This window comes from Panthera onca, chromosome B3, assembly GCF_046562875.1.
Source record: "Panthera onca isolate mPanOnc1 chromosome B3, mPanOnc1 haplotype 2, whole genome shotgun sequence".
Classification (NCBI taxonomy): Eukaryota; Metazoa; Chordata; class Mammalia; order Carnivora; family Felidae; genus Panthera; species Panthera onca.
Genome location: NC_138344.1, coordinates 47,836,911 through 47,861,417, shown reverse-complemented (window position 1 = coordinate 47,861,417; position 24,507 = coordinate 47,836,911). Strand labels below are relative to the sequence as shown.

Here is a 24,507-nt window from a genome sequence, read left to right as displayed (position 1 = left end):
TAGAAACTTATCTTTCGGGGCGCCTGGGTGGCGCAGTCGGTTAAGCCTCCGACTTCAGCCAGGTCACGATCTCACGGTCCGTGAGTTCGAGCCCCGCGTCAGGCTCTGGGCTGATGGCTCAGAGCCTGGAACCTGTTTCCGATTCTGTGTCTCCCTCTCTCTCTGCCCCTCCCCCTTTCATGCTCTGTCTCTCTCTGTCCCAAAAATAAATAAAAAACATTGAAAAAAAAATTTAAAAAAAAAAAAAAAAAAAAAAAAGAAACTTATCTTTCATGTTCACATTTCTATTAGTTGAATTGCTAAGAATTGTCCAAAAACATCTATAAGCTGGCATTTGGTTACATGTTGATTTATTAAAGTTCTTTTCCTTTTTAATGATAAAAATATTTTGTCGGCTTTCCCTGATTTTGGTCTTGCTGTTGAAATTGATACTGCTTTTTCTAATTTAGAGTTTAGATCAGTTTCTAACTTCATTTCATTATGTGCCAAAACATTTATTTCTTTTCTTTGCATTTCTAGTTAAAGTATTTGCAAAGAACAGCAGCCTTTGGCAAATAATCATACAAACTTAGAAATGCTGACAAGTTTATTTGGTAGTATTTGAATGTTACATTTGGATGTCCCATGAAGGGACAGGACACAGAATCACAGGTCAAAACTGACAATGTAAGGAATTAATTTGCTTCCATGTGTTATTTCTTAGAACACCAGTGATGGGATTTGCATAAAGTATACTCTCTATATATAATCCTATTCATATTTATTTTACTTATAAGAATGACTCACCGTTAGTAGCAGACAGGAACATAGACATACATTCATAACATGGCAATAGCTACAAGTAAGACTGAATGATCAGGTTGTGACAACTTCTCTTCCATGTCCTCCTGTTCTGATTCCTGGAAATGTTGAACTTATTCTTGGACTCTATATCAGCATTCCCCATTCTTGCTTTTGTGCTTGACTTCAGTGGATTCCTTCAGTCCAATAATGGCTCTAACTTCATTACTAAGCTTTAATTCTTGCTTAGTTGCAATTCTTCTTCCTGTTTCACTAATTTCCTGAATGATGGGTCATGAGATTCAGAAAAATACATAAATTTCCCAAGAAATGCTGTGAAAGAATTCCTACATAGAAACACTATGGAGGCGGGATCTCCTTAACCAAATTAGACATTTAAAACAATTAGTATCATGGCCATATTCTTGAATTAATTTAGCTTTGTTACTTAAAGGCTTTCTTGTTCGACTGATTGGGGATGAGAAGTTCTGTCTTTCCCAGCTTTTCAAGTGCGTGGATTTCTGGACTTTTCTTATTTTGTTTCCAATGGACATCTTACCATTTCTTATCTGGGTTCATGTCTTTCTTAAAATGCAACTGTCAAATGCAACTAATAAACAAAATTGTTATCCAAACTCTTCCAATAGAGATAAAACTTCACTATATTATTTTTCTTCCAAGTATTGCAGGCAAGTTTACCAAACGTTTCACCACAGCAAATGTGGATCATCTCATGTACCACCTGTCACCTAAGCCAATGCAATATAGTTTAATTTAGTTCAATTTTGCTTCTTTTTATGGCAGCACTCCACTTTCAGGACTAATCCTGTATCAAATGAGGTATTCCCTAACTGTATTAACTTAAAACAAAAATGGTTATTTCTCCCTCACGCTGTATGTCCATCTAAACAGGGAGGCTAGATTTATAGTCCCTCAGGAACCCAGCCTGATGCAGCAATCATCATCACCATGTCAGAGAGAAAAGAAAGTTCTAAAGAGTCTCGTATCAACACTTAAATGATCCAAATTGAAATAACTTTTCACTCACAACTCACTGGCTAGGTAACAGTCATATTACCACACACTGGAAATATTTGGTGAATAGCATAAATTAAAGTCACATTAGGTTAAAAAAGCTAAATTTGTTTGAAGAGTCAAAATAAAATCTAGATAAGTAAACTCTTAACTCTAGGAGTTCATACTGGAACAAGAAGATTTCCACAAGCATCATGGGAAGATAATTAAAGTTAAGTATTGGTATTTGGCTACTTAAAAACTAAATATTCTTCAATCTAATATTGCACTTAGACTTCCTACAGGTAATAACAAATAAAGACCAAAATTTACGAAGTGAGAGCTTCCCTGTAGTGTTTATAATGGTGACAATAAAATAATTATAAAATTATGATATACTTACATAAAAATATAGAGCAGGTGCTAGCAAACGTTTTCTTAAAGTGCCAGATTTAAGCTTTGGGCCTGTGAGCCAAATGGTCTCTGTCCGGTACAGTTGTGCTATTGCAGTGCAAAAACTACAACAGACAATATATAAACAAATGATATGGGTATTTTCTAATACAATTTTGTTTATAAAAACAGGTGGCCAACTGTGGGTCACTGTCTGCTAGCCCCTGATACAGAACAATTAAAGTCATGTTTTTAAGGCAGTGGATGAAGACTTGAAATATTTAAAAAATTTAAAATTATAGTTTAAATTCTCCCAAATTCCCCACAAATGGCAAGTTATACTTTAAGATTTAAAGGGTTTTAGTCATTTTTAAAAAGAGGTTGGATTGGGTGAATGATACAATTTTTCTGTTCTGTTTTTGGAAAAGCCAAATGACCCCAGATGTACCTGGGATATTTTCTAGAAACCAAAATCCAAGGTAACTTCTGTGATCAGCAGGTATTCAGGCCATTAACATCTATAGCTATGGCTTCATTTACAGCTTAGCTCAATAATCTTCATGGTGATACACTGTGTCATCAAAGAAGACTAAATTATGCTTAGTATATTCATTTAAATAATGAAACTGGTTGTATAATATTTTTAACATGCAATTTACATAACTGTAAAAGTGATTTCTCAGGATATCTCATTCCTCTACAAAGTTACATTTGTTGCTAAAGATGTGTTTAATTCCTTAAAAGTATCTTTTAATTTATAGCTTTTGAGGTAAAAATTAAACATTGCCATAACTTTTAAAAATCTAATACTATTTTTTGTCTACATGGATCTGCACATGTGTCTCATTTGAAAAAATAATTTAAAAATAACTTTATCTCTTTTAACACTTAGAAATAGGTAAGTTAAATGTTTGACTTCTTAACTGAAAAAACAAGTCTTATTGTTAAGGTAATCTAGTAAAAATGAAATATTTGCACTTCTTCTGTAGTGTCTACATACATACAAAAGTACTATTTCATTGAAGTTAGTACAAGTGAGTGGTTTTGGAGTAATGATTTTGATGGAACAAAAATGATGTCAACCATGAAGTAAAAAATGACATTACAGAAGCCTACAAAAATTTAATGATGTTAAATTTATATAATTATTATATAAAGTATATCTTTAGTGGCTCAGTTGGTTAAGCATCCAATTTTGGCTCAGGTCATGATCTCATGGTTTGGGAGTTCGAGCCCTGCGTCAGGCTCTGCGCTGACACCTCAGAGCTTGAAGCCTGCTTCAGATTCTGTTTCAGAATCAAGATCAAATTTCATTCAAATCTTAGCTTTTTAACCTTAGGCCAATAATTGCCTAGATATTTGGTTTCCTCATCTTTTTACTTACAGCTAAAACAAAGTGACTTGTACATTATCAGTTCCTTTTTAAAATGTTTAGAATCGTTCTTAAAAAAATTCATGGATGAAAACAATTCCAATTTCCTCCCTATTGGAGAGACACAAAGGGGAAGAAAGAATACAAATAAATATGGCATTCAGATTTTCAATGTAAATTAAAAGTATATCCACAAAATGAATACAATGCTTCTTAGTGTCACTGAACTGCACTTAAAATCAATCCTAAGTTTATTGTCAGGTAACAGGGAACTATTATACACTAAGGCACCTTGGTAGGTAGTTCCTAGGCAAACAGTCACTAGAGTGCATCACTGGCTTTCACTGTCAGATTAAGTCAGTCTAAGCACTCTAAAGCAGGCAAAGGCAAACCACAATCCATGGGCCAAACATTCTTGTTTTGTAAATGAAGTTTTATTGGAACACAAACAGGCTATTATTTACATTACATCTACAGCTGCTTTCAAGCTACAAGGAAGAGTTGAGAATAATTGTGACCATATGGTCCACAATTATTTACTATCTGGCCCTACACAGAAGTTTGCTGTCCACTGTTCTAAAGCACTGCTACTCAAAGGCTTGGTCTGTGCACCTGAACTGTTTGTTCCTCAACGGAAATAAGGAGATGGTATGAGAACATAAACCAATTATGTTACCAAATACAATGCTTATTTCAACTACACTTTTGTTTTCATTGCCAGACTTTCCTTAGAGTTTGGTACAGTTTCCTCTTCTCCTAATGGATAGGCATAAACAGTTCACTGATTAGCTATGTTGAACACAACTACTCTAAAGGTATATAGCCACAGAAGAAGGAACTACCCAAAGCTCAAAGGGATAACAGTGTCATTAGAGACTTATTTTGGCACAGTGATCTAGGGTTTTGTACATTAGGTGATCTGCCAGCCGATTAATTGAATAAGATTCAGAAAATAGTCTTTACATAGACTTTCTTCTACTCCTTCACTTCTAAGCTTTAAATTACTCCAAAAATCTTGTCTGCTATAGTTTTATGTTTCAACAAGGTGAAGGGTAACAGCTAAAAAGTCCCTCTCTCCCTATCTTTTCTTGGTAGCAGGAAAGATGAAAACATGTGACCCCCTCAAAAAAAAAAAAACTTTTCAAGAAAGTAGATCAATAATATATTTTGCCTGTTTACTCTTTTTACTTTGCTGGGCAGATAGAAAACTAGAATAGTAAATTATATTTATCTTGCAATAAAAGAAATTTTAAAGCAGATACACTCTCTGTAAATATTAACAGTATTTTCCCCTGTACTTTAAGTCCTAATTTAAAATAAATCATGCATCAATTAAAGAATACAGAATGAAATCCTACCACTAACTTCAACATGAAATTTCCTTGAACAAGTATACAATTTCTAAAGGCGCCAAAGGTAATCCAACTCAAGCAGGTTTCTGAAAAATAAAATTATTCAGGGACAGATTTTTATTGCAAATATTTACTCAAATACTACTATATACAGCAGAATTTTAATAGCCATTTAAAACATTTAACATTCAATGAAACAAAATTTAAGAATTCAAAGCACATTTTAAGAAGTAAAAATGTAGCATTTTAAATAAAATTTTAAGTACTTTAAAGCAAACTACTTTATTCATATTATTTATTTCTATATCTACTATTTTCTAGATGATAAAAAACAACTGAAAAATCTATTTAGCAGCCATTTTATGGATAAAATAGGATATGGATAAATTAGATTAAATGTCCCAAACCAATTTTTTACATCACTGCTTTAGGTCCCATTTGAAATTTCTATTTTACAATTAAAGAAAAAGTCACTTAAACATGGCATGAGCCAGGACATGTTTTCAGTTTACTGCTTTACAATATCTACATTATACCATACTTTGGTTTGGTGTCCAGACCATTTTTATGGGTCTATTTCTAAAAATCATTAAAACAATATTAAAAGCATAATAGCTACAGGAGTTTCAACAATGGGTTTCTATTTTATACAACTAGCACATCAAGGGATTTCTGCACAGCTTACACACTGACAAAAAGCACAAATATAAATTTACATATTAATAATGTCACTTTCACTGAAAGTTTAATTAAGGTAAGCTTACAGCCTTGCAGGCTCACACTCGTAGGGAGGTACACAGATTCAAATATTCTGTTTACATGCTTGTGACAGTCTGGAATGTTATATTAAATCCAAAATTAACTTTACGTTCATCCAAATTCTCATTAGATCAATTAACTTAGCACTCTAAGCATGCCCCATTTACCAGCATCATACTCGAAATGAAGCCTTCATTAACAATGCCTATCAGCCATTACTTTAAATCAATTGTTCCCAAAAGGTATGTGGTTTCCAAATCTCTTCCTTTAAGTAACCTGAAAAGAATATATAGGTACTAAGAACTTTTAGCTTAGGACTGATGGAAGTTTCAAAAGCTTTATCATTATAATTAATATTCTAAAAATCAATTCATACTGGCCACCAACTTCTCTTCAAAAACTGTTAAATGAGACTTTTCCATTACAAACTTAGCTTTCATTAAAATCCATAATAGTTTTAAAGGCTTTTTGGAAATCCATACAAATCATGCTATTATGGGTGAATTGATTTCTTTAATAACCTGGATTGAACATACAGGTAAAGTGTAGATGAATGACCTCCCTCACATTTTTCTATTTCTGAACTCTACAGAACAGCACCACTGAGTTCACCTGATAGCACTGTTCCAAATGTTATTACCGTTGGTACACTAAACTTAGAATAACTAATAAATTTCAACTTCTTTCTTTTTCCTCTGCCCGGTCTACTGTTGTCTCTGTTGTGCTAGGGCTATTTTCTCCAGGAACACTGCCAGTTTGATCAGATACTACGTCATCAGTCTTGGCTGAAGGATCACCACTACCTTTCTGAAGAATCTCTGTGGCTTCATACTCAAGTACCTCTGATGGAGTCAAAGGTTCTAAATGAATACTGCCTTGCTCACTAACATCAGAACTAATAGATTCAGGTTCATCTCTTGTTCTCAAAAATTGATCAATGCTAACATCACCAGATGTTAACCGCAAATCCTTAACATTCTTTGAAGAAAACTTAGCTTCACTGGAGTTGGAATCTTCATTCTGATCACAAGAAATTATGTTTCCTGAACTTTGGCACATCTTCAACTCCATTTTCTGACAAACGTGCTCTATTTGTTTTTCCTTTTCTACTTTATCTGCATCAATATTTGAATCATGACTGAAGATATTCTTTAAGCCAGTTTTCTGATCTTCAAGACAGGTATCATTTTCCTTATTTGACACTGTTACACTTTCTTCATTTTTTGTTGCTAATGAGCCTTCAAATGAATTTGTAACACATTCATTTTTTTCTTCCTCTGAAGAAGCTTTATCTTGTTTACTGAAAAAATAAAGCCATTTATTATCTATTCCTTTATAACACATTGTATTTGAACACTATCAAAATAAAGTCATGCTCTTAAAAAAAAAAAAAAAAAAAAAAAAGATCAAAGCACATTTGCCAAAACAGAAAACAAACAAACAAAAATAACCCAAATCCCCAGTCCTTGCCATGTACACTTTAGGAGGTGGCCAGTTTCTTAGGCATGAGACTGAGAAACTCCAGAGTCACATCTTAAAAGGAGACCTGGGGAATCTATCAAAACTGGTTTTAGTCCTGATAATCATCACTTTCAACTGTTCACACTCTTGCCTATCTAGGTTAAAATTTAAGCATTCTTATTAATTTGTAACTTTAAAGAAGAAGTGAACATATTTGGAAAAAAACTATTTTTTTAATGTTTATTTTTGAGACAGAGAGACAGAGACAGAGAAAGAGCATGAGTGGGGGAGGGGTAGAGAGAGAGGGAGACACAGAATCTGAAGCAGCTCTAGGCTCTGAGCTGTCAGCACAGAGCCCCAAGTTGGGCTCGAGCCCAAAAGCCATGAGATCATGACCTGAGCAGAAGTTGGACACTTAACCGACTGAGCCACCCAGGAGCACCGGAAAAAAACTACTTTTTAAATGATTTCTATATCCTCTTAATTAGAGTGTCTTTCCCTATGCAAAATTAAATAAGCATTCATAAATATTTCCCTAATATTTAATAGCTGAATTAAAAAAACATAAACATATGCCTGAAAAAGTATATGTAAATATATACAACATGCATACATAAATATGTTTGTTTGTATATATAAATGTTTATGTGTGTATAAGTGTGTGTGTTCACACTTACCCTGGCATGTTAACACAAACTATGTAGTGAATCATAAAATATTAGATGATTTCAGGAGTAGATTCCAGTGATTCATCCCAACAAGTGTATAACACCCAGTGCTCATCCCAGCAACTGTCCTTTATTATTTAATAGAGTAAATCACCTACATTCTACTACTTTTCTTCCTAAGTTTAATAGTTTAAAAATGTAAAAGATATTTGTACAGAGACACTCATAAAAACAATGTCTAAATAGTGAATACAGAAACAACCTAATACTAACAAAAGAACAATAATTTAAATAAACAATTATGGTAGTAAATAGAACATATGAATCTTCCTTTAAACATTGTTGGTTTCCAACCCAAATCTCATTAGGATTTTTAACTAACTACTCATTATTAAAACTATAAATTAATTTGGAAAATGGCCTATTATGCAGTAGTTATTAATTAGTTATTTTCTGTCACAGTAAGTTTGCATTTCTTCATTTAGATCCTGCACAGTTCTCATTTTTTGCTCCTCTTGTGAAGAATATTATATGTTATAATCACATTATTGGTATATTGAAAGATTCAGATTTTTATAACAAACTACCTTAATTTATACTCTCATTAATTTCATTCTTAGCTCATTTTCTTGGATCTTATAGGTCATTTATACCATCTGCAAACAATTAGTTTATTTTCCTCATTTAAATTTATATAATTTTTATTTTTATTCAGATCTTATTGGACTAACTACAATTTACAGAAAACATTATAGAGAGGTGACTAGTCTGCTTTTTCTAACTCCTTTGTTGAAATTTTGTTAACCATTGCCCCTGTCCCCAAATTCTAGGTGAAGAAAGGGCTAAATAATTTTTCTAGCAAAGTCTAAGAAACACCTTCATAAGGCCTTATTCCATAATTTTCTTCTCAGGGGCAATAGATGAATCACTCTTATTTGGTTAACTAGCACCCTACACCTTACGCTGTATAGCTGTATATAAAATACACAGCATAAACATAGACATGGGGAAATTACTTAACTTGAAAGATAAAATAAAATTATCTTTATCTGGAATTAAGTTCTAATTTGAATGTTAGATTCTCTTTTGTTAAGAAAGCTTCTAAAATGTCTTGGGCTCTTTAGTGTTGATCAGAGAATTACATTTTTTAAAGCCAATTCCTGAAGTTTGAAACTTTTATGAGTTCCCACCAAAAGTTTTATAGCTTTTGAAAATACTTTAGGAAGAAAAGATTTTAAGATGATCTGTTTGCAAAAATTGTCCCCATCTGTCTTGTAACTTGTAGTATCTTATAACTGTTTTCATTTGATAGGGGCAATTAAAATCTGTTAACATTTTATTTACTAATAAGTACTTTTTAAAATTTAACAACTATAAGGTGTTTAAAAGATGTTTAAAAGATGTCAAAACTTAAAAAATGATTTTAAAACTAAGGATATACAGTATATTTTTGTTGTATTAAAATTTCAAAATTTTATTTTAATTAAAACTAAAATAACAGGGTACCTGGGTGGCTGAGTCAATGAAACGCCAGCTCTTTGTTTCGGCTTAGGTCACAATCTCATGGTTTCATGGGTTTGAGCTCCACAGAGGGCTCTCTACTGGCAGTGCGGAGCCTGCTTGGGATCCTCTCTCTCCCTCTCTCTCTGCCCCTCCCCCATTTGTGAGCTCTCCCTCACTCTTTCTCAAAATAAATAAATAAGCTTAAAAAAAAAACTAAATAACTGAAATATCAATTAACTAAAATAATGCAGTTCAAGTATCAAGCTTTTTATATACTTGAATTTCAAGAGAGTCAGTTTTTCCTTATATTTACCTTTCAGAATTTGATGTTTCTGTTTCTCCTTCAGCCATATTAGTTCTTGTAATTTCCTGAAACGATTAAGAATGTTTCTTTTATATTCATAGTTAGGCTTAAATTAAACTACTTTAATGATACTAAACTTTCTGGATTAAAGGAATGTAAGTGTTCAACCTAACATACCAAAGATACAGAAAAACAATTTCTTAATCTAAAGTATGTACTAGAATAATTCTCAAAAGCAGACTTTAAAAAATTGTTAAAAAAAAACCTTTCAGAACTTCAGTATACCAAGTTTCCAAATCAAGGTCATGAAGCAATTACCCAGTTATAACAATATCCGTTTTTCTTAGACTGTTTAAAATGTGGACTCTAGTTACAATCACTTGAATAGAAACACAACTTGAATTTGAAAACAAGTTGCATCCATAGTAATTTTATACAAATATATTAAATACAAACATTTATATAAAACATTTCTGAAATTATAATTTCATTTTGGAGTCATGTTAACCCTTCGTATAATATGAGATGATAGATTAAATATTTTGCTTACTTGAAATGTTTTACAGGTAGAAAAGAATGCAATAAAATTTCAGTAAGCCAGAAACCAGACCAACAGTTCATAACAATTACTGATTATTGAGCACATATGATGCATGAGGTAGTATGTTAAGAGCTTTGCATTCATTACCTCATTTAATCTTCATGTTAGACATTCTCAATTCCATTTTTATAATAAGAAATACGATTATGTAGGTTAAATAGAGAACCCTAGGCAATAACCACAATAAATGGAAAAGATTCAAATCTAAGTCTAGTTCTTAACTACTATAGTGATTGACTATTGAAATTGATAAGGGTGTATTAATCACATATATTTATTTTTTTTACTCTCCTAAAACCCTGCTAAATTGAGGCAAAGATATGAAATATTTTCATTCATAAAGACCACAAAAACACCAAACCATACTAATTGTCAATGAGATTTCAACAAATTTTTAGATGGAAAGTGACTGTAAGAAGAGTACAAGTTAACTTTGCAGCATGGAGGAAGTTACAACTAAATATCTGAGTAAATGAGTACAAGGAGAAGAGAATCAATTTGTCCAGGGAACTTAAGCGATCTGGTATTTGGAGTAATTCGGTATAATATCCAGTACATAAAATATAAAAATGAAGCACAAGTACTGCTGAGAAATCTAAATGCTCTTTCTCCAACTCATATAACAGATACCTACTCTTTCCTCTACCACAGAGGCTAAAGGTTAACTTTATGAACTAAAGAGAATCTAGACTTGTGAACACCAGGAATGGCAAAGGGCAGCCATGACGTACTGGGAGAAAACAGAAAAATTTAGTCAAATTCCATAAACTGAATAAAGGTCCCTACAGTTCTCCCTGACTAGCTCCCAAAATGCTAGCAGCTGGAGGGATCACTCTTCACTCTACTACCAACATCTGGAATCTAGAAGATTCTTCTTTGGAGAAAATTATTAGATTCAAGACAGACAAGGTTTCCTATAATGACTTTGAAAGCATCTTCCTCACCAAAGAATTAGTTCATTAGCATCTGATTTTCCTATGGAAGTCTGAACAATTCCCATACAGACTATGCAGATTGTATAGACCACTAATCCAGAAGAATTAACTAACCTTCATATTATAATACATGTCAACAGTTCTCCAAGTGTGTTTCACAGATACCTTGGGCCTCCAAGACACTTTCAGGAGGCAGATGAAGTTAAAACTCTTGGTACAAAAGCAGTAGTAACATGCTGGCATCTCAACATCAATCAAGGCAGTGGCATCAACGCAAAACTACACTAGAAGTCACTAAATAATTCTTCACTGGCAAACACCAGCAGTAACACTCACTTTATTAAATATCAATCTCTGAGTTCATGTCTTTTGAATATTCTATGTGATAAAACAGAAGAATGCATAAAGCACTGCTATTGTATACTGAAAACACTTGGGTCTGAGACTGAGTTGCAAGTTGAATTTAGGCATATTTTTTTCATAGAATATCATTTTTATTTTAAAGGATGACTGTCAAACTGAATATTGAAACTTGGTTATTTAGGAGATATTTTCTTAAAATTGACAAAATAAGCCTGTCATATCAAAGAAACAACTGACAGTGTTTACTGCCATAATAAAATTAAACAAAAATTAAATTTTAGGAAAACTTGCATTCACCATTGATTAGATTAATGCTAATAATGAATGTGCTTACTTGGAATTATACAAAAAACATGTCAACACTTGCAAGATCTACGTAACACAGTGAACCATTATTTCCAAATGACTAATCTATGATGCTATAAAATCATTTATGAATGATTCAATCAAAGTGTAAGACAGACCAATAGATTTTAATGTAACAAAGCATAAAAAAGTTCAGTGATATGGAATCAAATCCTGCACTGCAAAAATCCTTTAAGGAAATTTCCACTTGTCTACTTTTTTAAAGTTAATTAATTAATTAATTTTCAATTAAAAAAAATGTTTTATTTATTTTTGAGACAGAGAAAGACAGAGCATGAGCAGGGGAGGGGCAGAGAGAGAGCGAGACACAGAATCTGAAGCAGGCTCCAGGCTCTGAGCTGTCAGCACAGAGCCTGATGAGGGGCTCGAACTCACAAACCGTGAGATCATGACCTGAGCCGAAGTCGGACGCTCAACCGACTGAGCCACCCAGGAACCCCAAAATTTATTTATTTTTTAATTTACATCCAAGTTAGTTAGCATTAAGTGCAACGATGATTTCAGGAGTTTCTTATTGCACCTTACCCATTTAGCCCATCCCCCCTCCAGCAATCCTCTGTTTGTTCTCCATATTTAAGAGTCTCTTATATTTTGTCCCCCTCCTTTTTTTATATTATTTTTGCTTCCCTTCCCTTATGTTCATCTGTTTTGTATCTTAAAGTCCTCATATGAGTGAAGTCATATGATATTTATCTTTCTCTGACTGATTTCGCTTAGCATAATACCCTCTAGTTCCATCCATGTAGTTGCAAATGGCAAGATTTTGTTCTTTTTGATTGCTGAGTAATACTCCACTGTATGTATGTATGTATGATGTATGTGTGTGTGTGTGTGTGTGTGTATATATATATATATATATATATATATATATATATATATATATATCTCACATCTTTATCCATTCATCCATTGATGGACATTTGGGCTCTTTCCATACTTTGGCTATTGTTGATAGTGCTACTATAAACATTGGGGTGCATGTGCCCCCTTCAAAGCAGCATACCTGCATCCCTTGGATAAATACCTAAATCTAACAAAGATAAATCTATACACTGAAAACTACAGAAAGCTTATGAAAGAAATTGAAGAAGACACAAAAAACTGGAAAAATATTCCATGCTTCTGGATAGAAGAACAAATATTGTTAAAATGTCAATACTACCCAAAGCAGTTTACATATTCAATGCAATACTACTTGTCTACTTTTGATGAGTAGCAAAAAAAAATCACAATTATTTTAAAAGATTATTGAAGTACTGGCTAAGGCTGGACATTCATCATATATTTCATCCACAATAACAAGTCATAACAGACTGAATGCAGAAACATGAAAATCTAGCTTTATTCTATTTAACCAGACATTAAATAGTTATGCAAAAGTATAAAACAATACCAAGTCTTCTAACTAAATATCTCATGTTTCAGAAAATAGTTATTTTTCAGAAAAGTGTTATTTATATGTTACTATATGTGAATATATAGTAGGTTTATTAGTTTTGTTTTTAAGTTACATTTTACAACTCCTATTTTTAATTTCTAATATGGCAAATCCAATACTTTTTGAAAGTACTAAGGGATGTATGTAAATATTACCCCCTGGAGTTCTTCAGTGCACAACCTGTATGACCATATGAGGCAGCCCTGTCCCCATTCATAAACAAGTTTTCAAAGAACTTTGTACTGCTTTACTCTTTAGTGTGTATGGGCAGACAAGGATCACCACACAATTGAAGACACCCTTTAATGTCAGAAATACCAAAACAAATAGAAAAGGAATAAAGAGAGGAGATACGAGACATCAGAGACATTGCTGGGAACAAAAGAAAAAATATATAATTTATATTTAGTATCCCCAAAGAAGTATCAGATGTTATTACATCCGTTAAACAAGAACAAAAATTATGAAGAGAACTGAAGAAAATATTAAAGAGCTCTTCAAAAATAAATACATGACAACTAAAATAATGTGTTAAGTACAGTAAATGTTTTTAAAAAGACTGTATAAAAAAGAAAGATGGAAGGCAAGAAAGAAAATGCCATACAATTAGAGGAGTTAAAGTAGGAAATCAGTGTCACATCAATAGGAGTTGAGAGAGAGAAAAAGAGAAAGAGAATGAACAAAGAAAAGTGAAAATTTACCAAATAAATAATACAAGAAAACTTTCCCAAACATATACATCCAAATTACAAAGGTTTATCAAATGCCTATCATAATGAATGGAAAACGGATGACTGGTGAACATATTATGAAATTTCAAAACACTAAAGATAATCATTAAAGTTTCCAGAAAGAACAAAATAACCAAAATGCAATGAAACTGGAGCAAGAATGGCATCAGACTTATCAAAAACAATACTTTCAAAATTACATGGGAAAAATGATTTCTATGTACTTCAGCCAAACTACTACCATTTACGTAAATAAAATTTTAAATATGCAAGGAGTGAAAAAAGATGCACCCCTTCTGAGGAAGGTGTTATAGAACATGTTTCATCAAAGTAGGAAGTAAACCAAAAAGGAAAAAAAGGAACTCAGAGTCCAGGAAATAGGACATCCAACATAACAAAGTGGCAAAGCAAAATCTTGATACAACAAACTATGCAACCAGACCCAGAGAGCAACCAGTTTACACTGAAGGAGATCTAAGGAGATATACAGACTCTCCAACAATTTCTTGTGATGTGTGTGAACATTTGGAAAAAATACTTCCAAACATTAGACAAATAAATCACATTTTTTAAAAAAAACAGCATTAAGTGTATAGAGAAACAAATGAGTAAAGATATATATTGTTTAACTCCATAAAAGTAAAAGGAAAGGATATAATAAAGGAAAAGAAATCATAGTACTTCCTGGATCAGCACACATAATGGTCTCAAAAGCTGTGATGTAACTATGCTGAGAGCAGTGCTATGCCAAGCCATACTGGAACCTGAAGTAAAAGAAAAAACACATACCCCTATACACACGTGTTTTTTTTTTGTGATAAAATACACATAAAACTTACCATCATAAACAATTTTAAGTGTACAGTTCAATGATACTAAATACATTCACGCTGTTGTGCAACCATCAACACCACCCATCCCCATACCTTTATCTTGTAAAACTAAAACTCTATACCTATTAAACATTAACTCCACATTCTCCTCTCCCCCACAGCCTCTAACCACCACTACACTCTCCATCTTTATAATTTTGACTATTCTAAGTACTTTACAAAGGGGAATCATATTGTATTTATCTTTTTGTGACTGATTTAGTTCATTTAGCATAATGCATTCAAGGCTCATCCATGTTGTAGCATATTGAAAAATTTGTTTCCATTTCAGAGCTGAATAATATTCTGCTGTATGTATATATCACATTTTGCCTACCCATTCATCTATAGACGGATACTTGGTTTACTTCCGTATTTTAGCTACTGAGAATAATGTTATACGAAAATTGGTATACAGACTGATTGAATTAGTCTCTGCTTTCAATTCTTTTGAGTATACTCAGAAGTGGAACTGCTAGATCATACATATTTTTTCTTTTGAGAAATTGCCATACTGGCTGTATCATTTTACAATCCCGTCAACAGCACTCAAGGGTTCCATTTTCTCTACATTGTCATCAACACTTGTTTTCGTTGTTGTTGTGTTGTTTTTAATAATAGTCATCCTAACAGGTATAAGCTGATATTTCATCATAGCTTTGATTTGTGTTTCTCTAATAATTAGTGTTGCATATCTTTTCTATTTATATATCTATCTTCTTTGTAGAAAAGTCTGTTCTAGTCTTACCCATTTTTTTAATTGGGTTGTTTTTTGTCATTAAGTTTTAGGAGTTCTCTGAATATTCTGGATCAGACATATGATTGGCAAATATTTCCTGTCTTTTGTGGGTTGCCTTTTTATTCTGTGGATACTGTACTGATGTACAAAATTTTTAAATTTTTAGGAAGACCAATTTGTGTATTTTTTTTTTTTGACTGTGTGGTTTGGTGTGATAACTAAGAAATTATTGCCAAATACAATGTCATAAAACTTGTATCCTATTTTCTTCCAGGAATGTTATTGTTTTCAGTCTTACATTAAGGTTCTTGATCCAATTTGAGTTAATGGTTGTATATGGTGTTAGGTAAGGGTCCAACCTCATTCTTTTGCATGTGAATATCCAGTTTTACCAGCACCATTTATTGAAAAGACTGTCCTTTCCCCACTGATCATGGCTACCTTGTAAAAAATTATTTGACTACATATATGAGGCCTATTTCTAGGCTTTTTATTCTAGTCCACTGGTCTATGTGTCTGTCTTTATGCCAATACCACACTGTTTTGATTTCTGTAGCTTTGCTGTAAGTTCTGAAATCCGTGTAAGTCCTCCAGTTTTGCTCTTCTTTTTCAAAATTGTTTTAGCTATTTGAGGTCCCATATAAATTTTAGGATGGGAAAAAGTTAAAAACTGTCTTTGGGACTTTTGTAGGGATTGCAATAAATTGGTACATTGCTTTGGGTGGTATGGACATTTTAACAATATTAAGTCTTCCAATCTGTGAACATGGGTTGTGTTTCCATTTATTTATGTTTTCTTTAATGTCTTTCAGTAAGGATTTTTAGTCTTATTTTACAAATCTTTCATCCTTTTGGTTAATTCCTAACTATTTCATCCTTTTTGATACTATTGTAAAATGGAATTATTTTGGTAATTTCCTTTTCAGACTTTTAGTGTATAGAAATGCAACTGATTTTTGTCTGTTGACTTTGTATCCTCCTACTTGGCTTAGTTTCTTTTAGTTTTTTTAATGTTTATTTATTTTTTGAGAGAGAGAGACACAGCACAAGCAGGAGAGGCACAGAGAGGGAGACACAGAATCCAAAGCAGGCTCCTGGCTCTGAGCTGTCAGCACTGAGCCCAATGCAGAGCTCGAAATCACAAACCATGAGATCATGACCTGAGCTAAAGTTACCCTTCAGCCTGAGCCACCAAGGCACCCCCATTTATTAGTTCGAACAGGGTTTTTGTTTTGTTATTTGTTTTTTGGTGGACTCTTCAGGGTTTCTACATAAACAGGATAATTTTACTTCCTTTTCTCCAATTTGGTTGCCTTTTCTTTTTCTTGACTAATTGCCATTTCTGGGCAGAACTAAATCTAGCTCTAAATGTCTGCTAAATCTAGTTAGCTTTTTAAGTTCTCTAGTTCCTTACTTACGTCTTATTGTTCTATCCATTATTTTAAGTGGGGTATTGAAGACTCTAACTATTATTGTAGAACAGTCAATTCTTCCCTTCAATTCTGTTAGTTTTGCTACATATATTTTGGTGAATTGTCATTAGGTACATAAATATTTATAATTGTTGTATCTTCTTGTTGTATTGAACCTTTTATTAATACATAATGTCCTTCTTTATTTCTTGTAAACTTTTTTCATTTAGTCTATTTTGTCTGGTATTAGTAAAGATACCCATGCTCTCTTTTGGTTATTATTTGCATGTAATACTGTTTTTATCCTTTCATTTAACTTGTCTTTAGATCTCATATGAGTCTCCTGTAGACTGCATGCTCTTGGGTCATGTGTTATTATACATTCTGCCAACATTTGTCTTATGATTATAGTTTAATCCATTTACATTTAAATTAATTACTGATAAGGAGGGAGGTATAGCTGTCATTGTGTTATTTGCTTTCTGTATGCCTTATAACTGCTTTGGCACTCATTTCCTCCACTACTGACTTTGTGTTTAGTTGATTGTGCTGAAATGTTTAAATTCCTTTCTCGGGGCACCTGGGTGGCTCAGTCGGTTGGGCGTCCGACTTTGGCCCAGGTCATGATCTCACAGTTCATGGGTTCGAGCCCCGCATCGGGCTCTGTGCTGACAGCTCAGAGCCTAGAGCCTGCTTTGAATTCTGTGTCTCCCTCTCTCTCTGTCCCTTCCATACTCATGCTCTGTCTCTGTCTCTCAAAAATAAAAATTGAAAAAAAATTAAAATAAATAAATAAATTCCTTTCTCGTTTCCTTTGTGTATAGTTATTTGTGTGTGTGTATGTGTGCTTACCATGGGAATTATATTTAACATTCTAAGATTGCCACCCTCTAATTTGATTTTATACCAGCTTAACTTCAATAACATACAAAAACTCTGTGCTCCTTTACAGCTCCATTTCCCTCTCTGCCCCCCTTGTCCCATGCTTTTTGGCTGTTGTAACAAAATCACATCTTTATAAACTGTGTACCCAGACATAAACTAATAATTATTTTAAATGTGTTTAAATCACATAGAAAACAAATTTGGAATTAGAAACCAAAGTTACAGTAATACTAGCATATACACTAATATTTTTTTTCTTTTAATGAATTTATCTTTTAATTCACATAGAAAACAAAAAACAATTACAAAGTATTGTTACAATACTATTAGTTTTTATAATTCCCCATGTACTTACCTTTATTTAGATATTTATTTCTCTGCACATCCTTGAGTTACCACGTAGTGTCCTTTAATCTCACCTTACAACGACTCCCTTGAGCATTTCTTGCAGGACAGATGTAGTTGCCACAAACTCTCTTAGGTTTTATGTCAGAATATCTCACTTTTGAAGGATAGTTTTAATGGATATAAAATTATAGACTGAGTTTTTTTCTTTTAGCACTATGAATACATTGGTCCACAGCCTTTTGGCCTCCAAAGTTTCTGATGAGAAATCTTTTGATAATCTTTGTGGGTCCCCTAGATGTGATATTTTGCTTTTCTCTTGCTTTCAAGATTCTTTGTCCTTTGAGAGTTTGATTATAATGTGTCCTCAGTGTGGGTCTCTTTGAGTTCATCTTACTTGGAATTCACTGTGCTTCCTGATGTTTACATTCATGTGTTTCATCAAATTTGGGAAGTTTTTTTTATCATTATTCCTTCAAATATTCTCTGTCTCTTTGTTTCTGTCAAATGTTCTCTGGAACTCCCATGATATGTATAATTGTCTGCATAATGGTGGGCACCAGCTGCCTCAGGCTCTGTTCACTTTTCCTCAATATGTTTCCTTTCTGTTCCTCAAACTCAATACTTTCCATGTCCTGTCTTCCAAGTTTTCGGATTCTTTCTTCTGTATGCTCAGATCTGCTTTTGAATCCCTCTAGTGAACTTTTCACTTTCAATTAATGAACTTTTCAGCCCCAGAATGTATTTTTACCTTTTCACGTTTTCATTCTAACATTTTGTTAACATACTGTTTCCTTGACTTTCCCCACATTCCTTCTGCTCTTTGGGCATCTTTAAAATAGTTGTTTCAAAGTCTTTGTCTAGCATTATCTGCCATTACGTCTTTTTCAGGACCAGTTTCTATTGACCTTTTTCCCCTGTGAATGGGCCATACTTGCCTGTTTCTATGTATGCCTTGTAATTTTTTTTTTATTGTACAATGGACATTTGAAACTAATAATGTAGTAACTTTGGAAATCAGATTCTCCCCCTTCCCAGTCTCTGATGTTTTTGCTATTGTTTTTGTTTCTTTTGATTGTTGTAGGCTGTCTCTGTTCCAGGATCAACATGAGATGTAAACTTAAGGTCTTCTTAGGTCTATGCTGAGCCCTTCTCTGGGCATGTACAATCACTTTCTAATTTTACCCATATATGTGATTGTTTTTGAATGTCCTAATCTTTAATGTCAGGCTCCTGAATGGGGAAAAAGCAAAAAACTAAGGGGGGAAAAAGGGCACTGTACCTTTAAATCCCTTGGAAGTCACATCAGTTATAAGGGGAGGGGCTTGCAACAATGAGGAGAGGTTTTAACAACAATGTGCCCACTTCTGTGCAATGCTGTGATAAAAAGTATCAATCAGTGATAACAACACAGCTCCTCAATATTTGGAGGGCAGTATCTTTTTTGGCCACTCTGGTCTCATAAGCTTTGCGCAAGCTGTTCTAGGTACATGTGCACAGCTGCTTGCTATGTGGCTGAGGGTGGGGGGTGGGTAACTGCTACTGTATTGAATGCTTAAATTAACCAATAGTAATTACAATTTACCAACCAAGTCTTCCCCTGGAAGTTGCAGGCATTCAACAGACTCAGGAATTCCAAAATACAGACATATTCATTTTATTACATGCATTTCACAGATATGCATTTTATTTTACAAATTAAAGATTTATGGCAGCTGTGGCATAATCCAAGGCTGGATGACAGTATATCTGTTTACTACAGATATGAATCTATGTTTTGAGCCCACTGTTGCAACCTACTGTTCAGGAAAAAAAGATTCCTTTCAAAATATTACTGCTCATTGACAAGACACCCAGTCACCCAAGAGCTCTAATGGAGATGTACAATAAGATTAATGATGTTTTTCATGCTTTCTAACACAGCATTGATCCTACAGTCATGGACCAAAGAGTAATTTCGAATTTCAAGTCTTATTATTTAAGAAATACATTTCATAAGGTTATCACTGCCATAGATAGTGATTCCTCTGATGGATCTATGCAAAGTCAACTGAAAACTTTTTGGAAAGAATTCATCAGTCTAGATGCCATTAAGAACATTCATGGTTCATAGGAAGAGTTCAAAACATCAACATGAACTGGAGTTTGGAAGAAGTTGATTCCAACCCTGACAGCTGACTGAGGGGTTTAAGACTTCAGTGGACGAAGTAACTGCAGATGTAGTGGAAACAGCAAGAGAACTAGAGTTAGAAGTAGAGCCTGAAGATGTGACTGAATTGGTATAATCTCATGATAAAACTAATGGTTGAGGAGTTGGTTCTTATGGATGAACAAAAAAGTAGTTTCTTGAGATGGAATCTATTCCTGGTGAAGATGCTGTAAAGACTGTTGAAATGACAACAAAAGATTTAGAATATTACATAAACTTCATTGATAAAGCAGTGGCAGGGTTTGAGAGGAGTGACTCCAACTTTGAAAGAAGTTCTATTAATCAGTCGGTAGCCATTACAATTGAAAGAACACCCTTCACTCGCAAAAATATTATTACTTGCTGAAAGCTCTGATGATGGTTAGCATTGCTAATCAATTTTAGAGGACCCGAATACAATTCCCAATTTTATAATTTATTGATATTGTAACAAACTATTCTACATGAAATTTTGATAGAACTTAAAATGTCAGGATATTTGAGAACAGAGTCAGTGGCTGCTTTGTGTAAATCAATGTAATTTATAGAAAATAATTTTTTTCTGGTTTTAAAAATTCTAAATTCTGAAGATACCTTAATTTTTCATATATATATTTCAAATATGAAGTTAGCACATTTATAATCTTAATGTCTATTTGATAAGCACTTTCTCTATAATTATAAATACCCTCAATCATTGACTCATGCATTTCTAATTTCTTTTCTTTTTGTCTAATTTTGAAATTCATGTGAATATTCACATTTATTGCTTATGTTTTATATTCAATGAACACACTTGTCAAATTACTTTGTTTCATTTGTTGTTAGCAAAGGCACAAGCCTTTTATTAATCATGCAGTTTTATTTATGGTGATTTTTCTGATTGTAGAGTTCTATTATATCTTGCCACTTTGTTCAAAATATCATACTGATAAGTTGTGTAAAAATCTGTAATATATTTGTATCAAGATGCTTTTGAGTTCAACATAATTTTGACATTTGATATTATCTTTTCATACTTGATAAAAATCTTTAATTTGTATACAAAATATCTCAATTGCATTTAATCTTAATGCCTATCACATATCTGTATGTGATTTTAATTTGTATTTAGAATAGTCAAGAATATTCCATGTGCTTGTTGAATTAACCAACTCCCAAAATATATCCTTTCTACAATACTGAAAAAGATAATCATATTTGAATTCATAGATGCTGTACTATTATATCAAATTATGATTATGAGCTGAGCAAGGCACAAATTTGGCATAATTATTTTGGGGGAGAAATACTGGATTGTATACCCTTGTATACATCTGACATACCTGCTCCATTATCATATACCTGGCCAGGACAATTTTTATATAAATATGATCTCTTTTAACTTATTGATAATTTCATAAGCTAGACCATATTGAGTTTTTCTTTAAAATAAAAAGTTCTTTTAAGATATAATTGTCCAGTTTTTCCTTTTGTTTCAATCAAGTCAAATAAAACTCTCCTCTTTAAATGACATTATTCTTAATGTAAATAATCAGGCACATTCATTCATAATGGAGTATATCTGGTTTCCAAAGAGCAAGGAAACATTTTGCTTTTTTTTATTCTTCATGGTATTTCAGATTTAACATGATTTGCTAACAGCATTATATGTTTTTTTAAATTTTACTAGACAAATAAAGCATAGAAGCCTTTTAATGATTAGTTATATGATGAGGAGTTCCTGTAAGTTCAAGTGATTTATAAACATTCCAGCATTTGGACTTCCAAGAGTTTCCTATGCCCATCTAAGAAATAAACAATTTTTGCACAAAACATACATTTAAAATCACTGACACATATTTTAACACATTCTGTAAAGCATCATCTATTAAACTATCAGTGAATATATGTTTAAAAATACTTCCATTTTTAAGGGGCACCTGGGTGGTTCAGTTGATTAAGCATCTGACTCTTGGTTTGGCTCAGGTCATGATCTCACAGGACATGAGATCGAGCCCCAGGTCAGGCTATGCAATGACGGGGTAGAGCCTGTTTGGGATTCTCTCTCCCTCTCCCCTGCTCATATGTGCACTCTCTCTCTCTCTCTCTCATTCTCTCTTTAATAAATAAACTGAAAAAAAAATACTAACATTTTAAAAGCATCAAGATGAAACATGGAATTTTTGTGATCACAAATTATTTTTCAAATTTTAGAAAAATTTGAAAGCATTTTTTTGGTTACAAAAATTTAATTCTGTTGTGAGACACCTGGGTGGCTCAGTCAGTTGAGCATGACTCTTGATTTCAGCTCAGGTCATGATCTCATGGTTTGTGAGATTGAGCCCTGCAGTGGGCCCTGTGCTGACAGCACAGAGCCTGCTTGGGATTCTCTCTCTCCCTCCCTGCACCTCCCTCACTCATGCTCTCACTCACTCTTTCAAAATAAATAAATAAACATTAAAAAGAAAAGAAAAAAAAAGATCCAACTTTTGAAAATTGTTGCTCATGATGTAAAACAGATACTCCAAAATCTGCATGTTGAATAGGCCCATGCTCTATTAAAAGCATTTTGATTTTATTAGAAATATGTGGCGACAATGAAGAATTAATAAATTTATTTCAAAGGCATCTTCTTATTTTCTTGCTGATGCTTAAGAAATCTAGCTTCTGAGACTTCCAACATTTCATTTTCTTTATCTTTTCCTCACATTTCAAAGAAAAGTCTTTATTTAACTCTGAATTTCATAGTAATTCTATTCTAATAGTATCAATCAACATTAAAGACTATAATTTTCAGCCACTGGAATATTGTGTTTTTCCACCCTGACTTGTTACAGTGCCCTATAATTCTGATCAAGTTGTGTATGTGTTTTTCCCTATGCACCACTTGACTTTTTAGGTGCCATATTTGTTTTAAGAAATTTTTGGTATACATTTTAAATATATTTATTTTAATTAGTACATTCAGCTAAACATAACAAACATTTATTTAATTAATTTTTTAAATGTTTATTTTTGAGAGAGAGACAGACTGGGAGTGGGGGAAGGGCAGAGAGAGAGGGGAACACAGAATCCTAAGCAGGCTGCAGGCTCTGAGCTGTCAGCACAGAGCCCAACATGGGGCTCGAACTCACAAACCGTGAGATCATGACCTGAGCTGAAGTTGGACGCTTAACCAACTGAGCCACCTAGGCACCCCAACATTTAATTAATTTATATAAATTAAAATATGTAACAACCAAATAGGTATACATAAACATTTGTATGAAAAATATAAAAAGTTAATGATTACAAACAATAGAAAATTACATACCAGGAGAATCAGATAAAATGTCAAGACAGAGGAATTTATCCCAAATGAAAGAACAAGATAAGGTCACAGCCAGAGTTAAGTGAAAGAGATATAAGTAACATGCCTGATGGAGAATTTAAAGCAACAATCATAATGATCACTCACTGGAATTGAGAAAAGAATAGAAGACATCAGGATGACTCATACCACAGAGAAAAAAAAGTTAAAAAAAAACAATCAGAGATGAAGAATGCAATTAATGAGATTAGAAACAGGCTTGATGCAAGGAACAGCAGGCTGGAATAAGCAGAAGAACAAATTAGTGATATGGAAGACAAAATAATGGAAAAATAATGAAGCTGAACAAAAAAGAGAAGGAATTATGGAACATGAAAATAGACTTAGAGAATTCAGTGACTCCATAAACATAATAATATTCATATTATAGTAGTTCCATAAGAAGGAGAGAGAGTGAAGGGGGCACAAAATTTATTTCAGGAAATGATAGCTGAAAACTTCCTTAATCTGGGAAAGAAATAGACATCCAGATCAAGGAGGCACAGAGAAATCCCATCAAAATCAACAAAAGCGGGCCACACCAACACATATTGTAACTACATTTGCAAAATACAGTGATAAAGAAAAAAAATCTTAAGAGCAGCAAGACAAAAGAAGTCCTTGACTTACAAGAGAAGACCCATAGGTTAGCTGGAGATTTCTCAACAGAAATTTGGCACGCCAGAAGGGAGTGG

General features: G+C 33.1%; 1 protein-coding gene across 9 annotated transcripts in view; it reads right to left on the bottom strand.

The window, feature by feature from the left end:
- Nucleotides 1-288: 288 nt before the first annotated feature.
- Nucleotides 289-24,507, bottom strand: part of ZNF280D (zinc finger protein 280D) — a 244,600-nt gene continuing 220,381 nt past the window's right edge. For 5 of the 9 annotated variants that reach the window (XR_013556301.2, XR_013556307.2, XR_013556306.2 and 2 more), the window contains 3 exons: nucleotides 9,616-9,671; nucleotides 4,918-6,970; nucleotides 2,007-2,312 (listed from right to left, as the gene is read on the bottom strand). Coding sequence is in view for 3 of the 9 variants with exons in the window: in XM_060618430.3 (XP_060474413.2) it covers nucleotides 6,346-6,970; nucleotides 9,616-9,671 (681 nt within the window). In the remaining 6 variants the exon portion in view is untranslated. The other 4 variants (XR_013556299.2, XM_060618430.3, XM_060618445.3 and 1 more) reach the window with 4 other exon arrangements.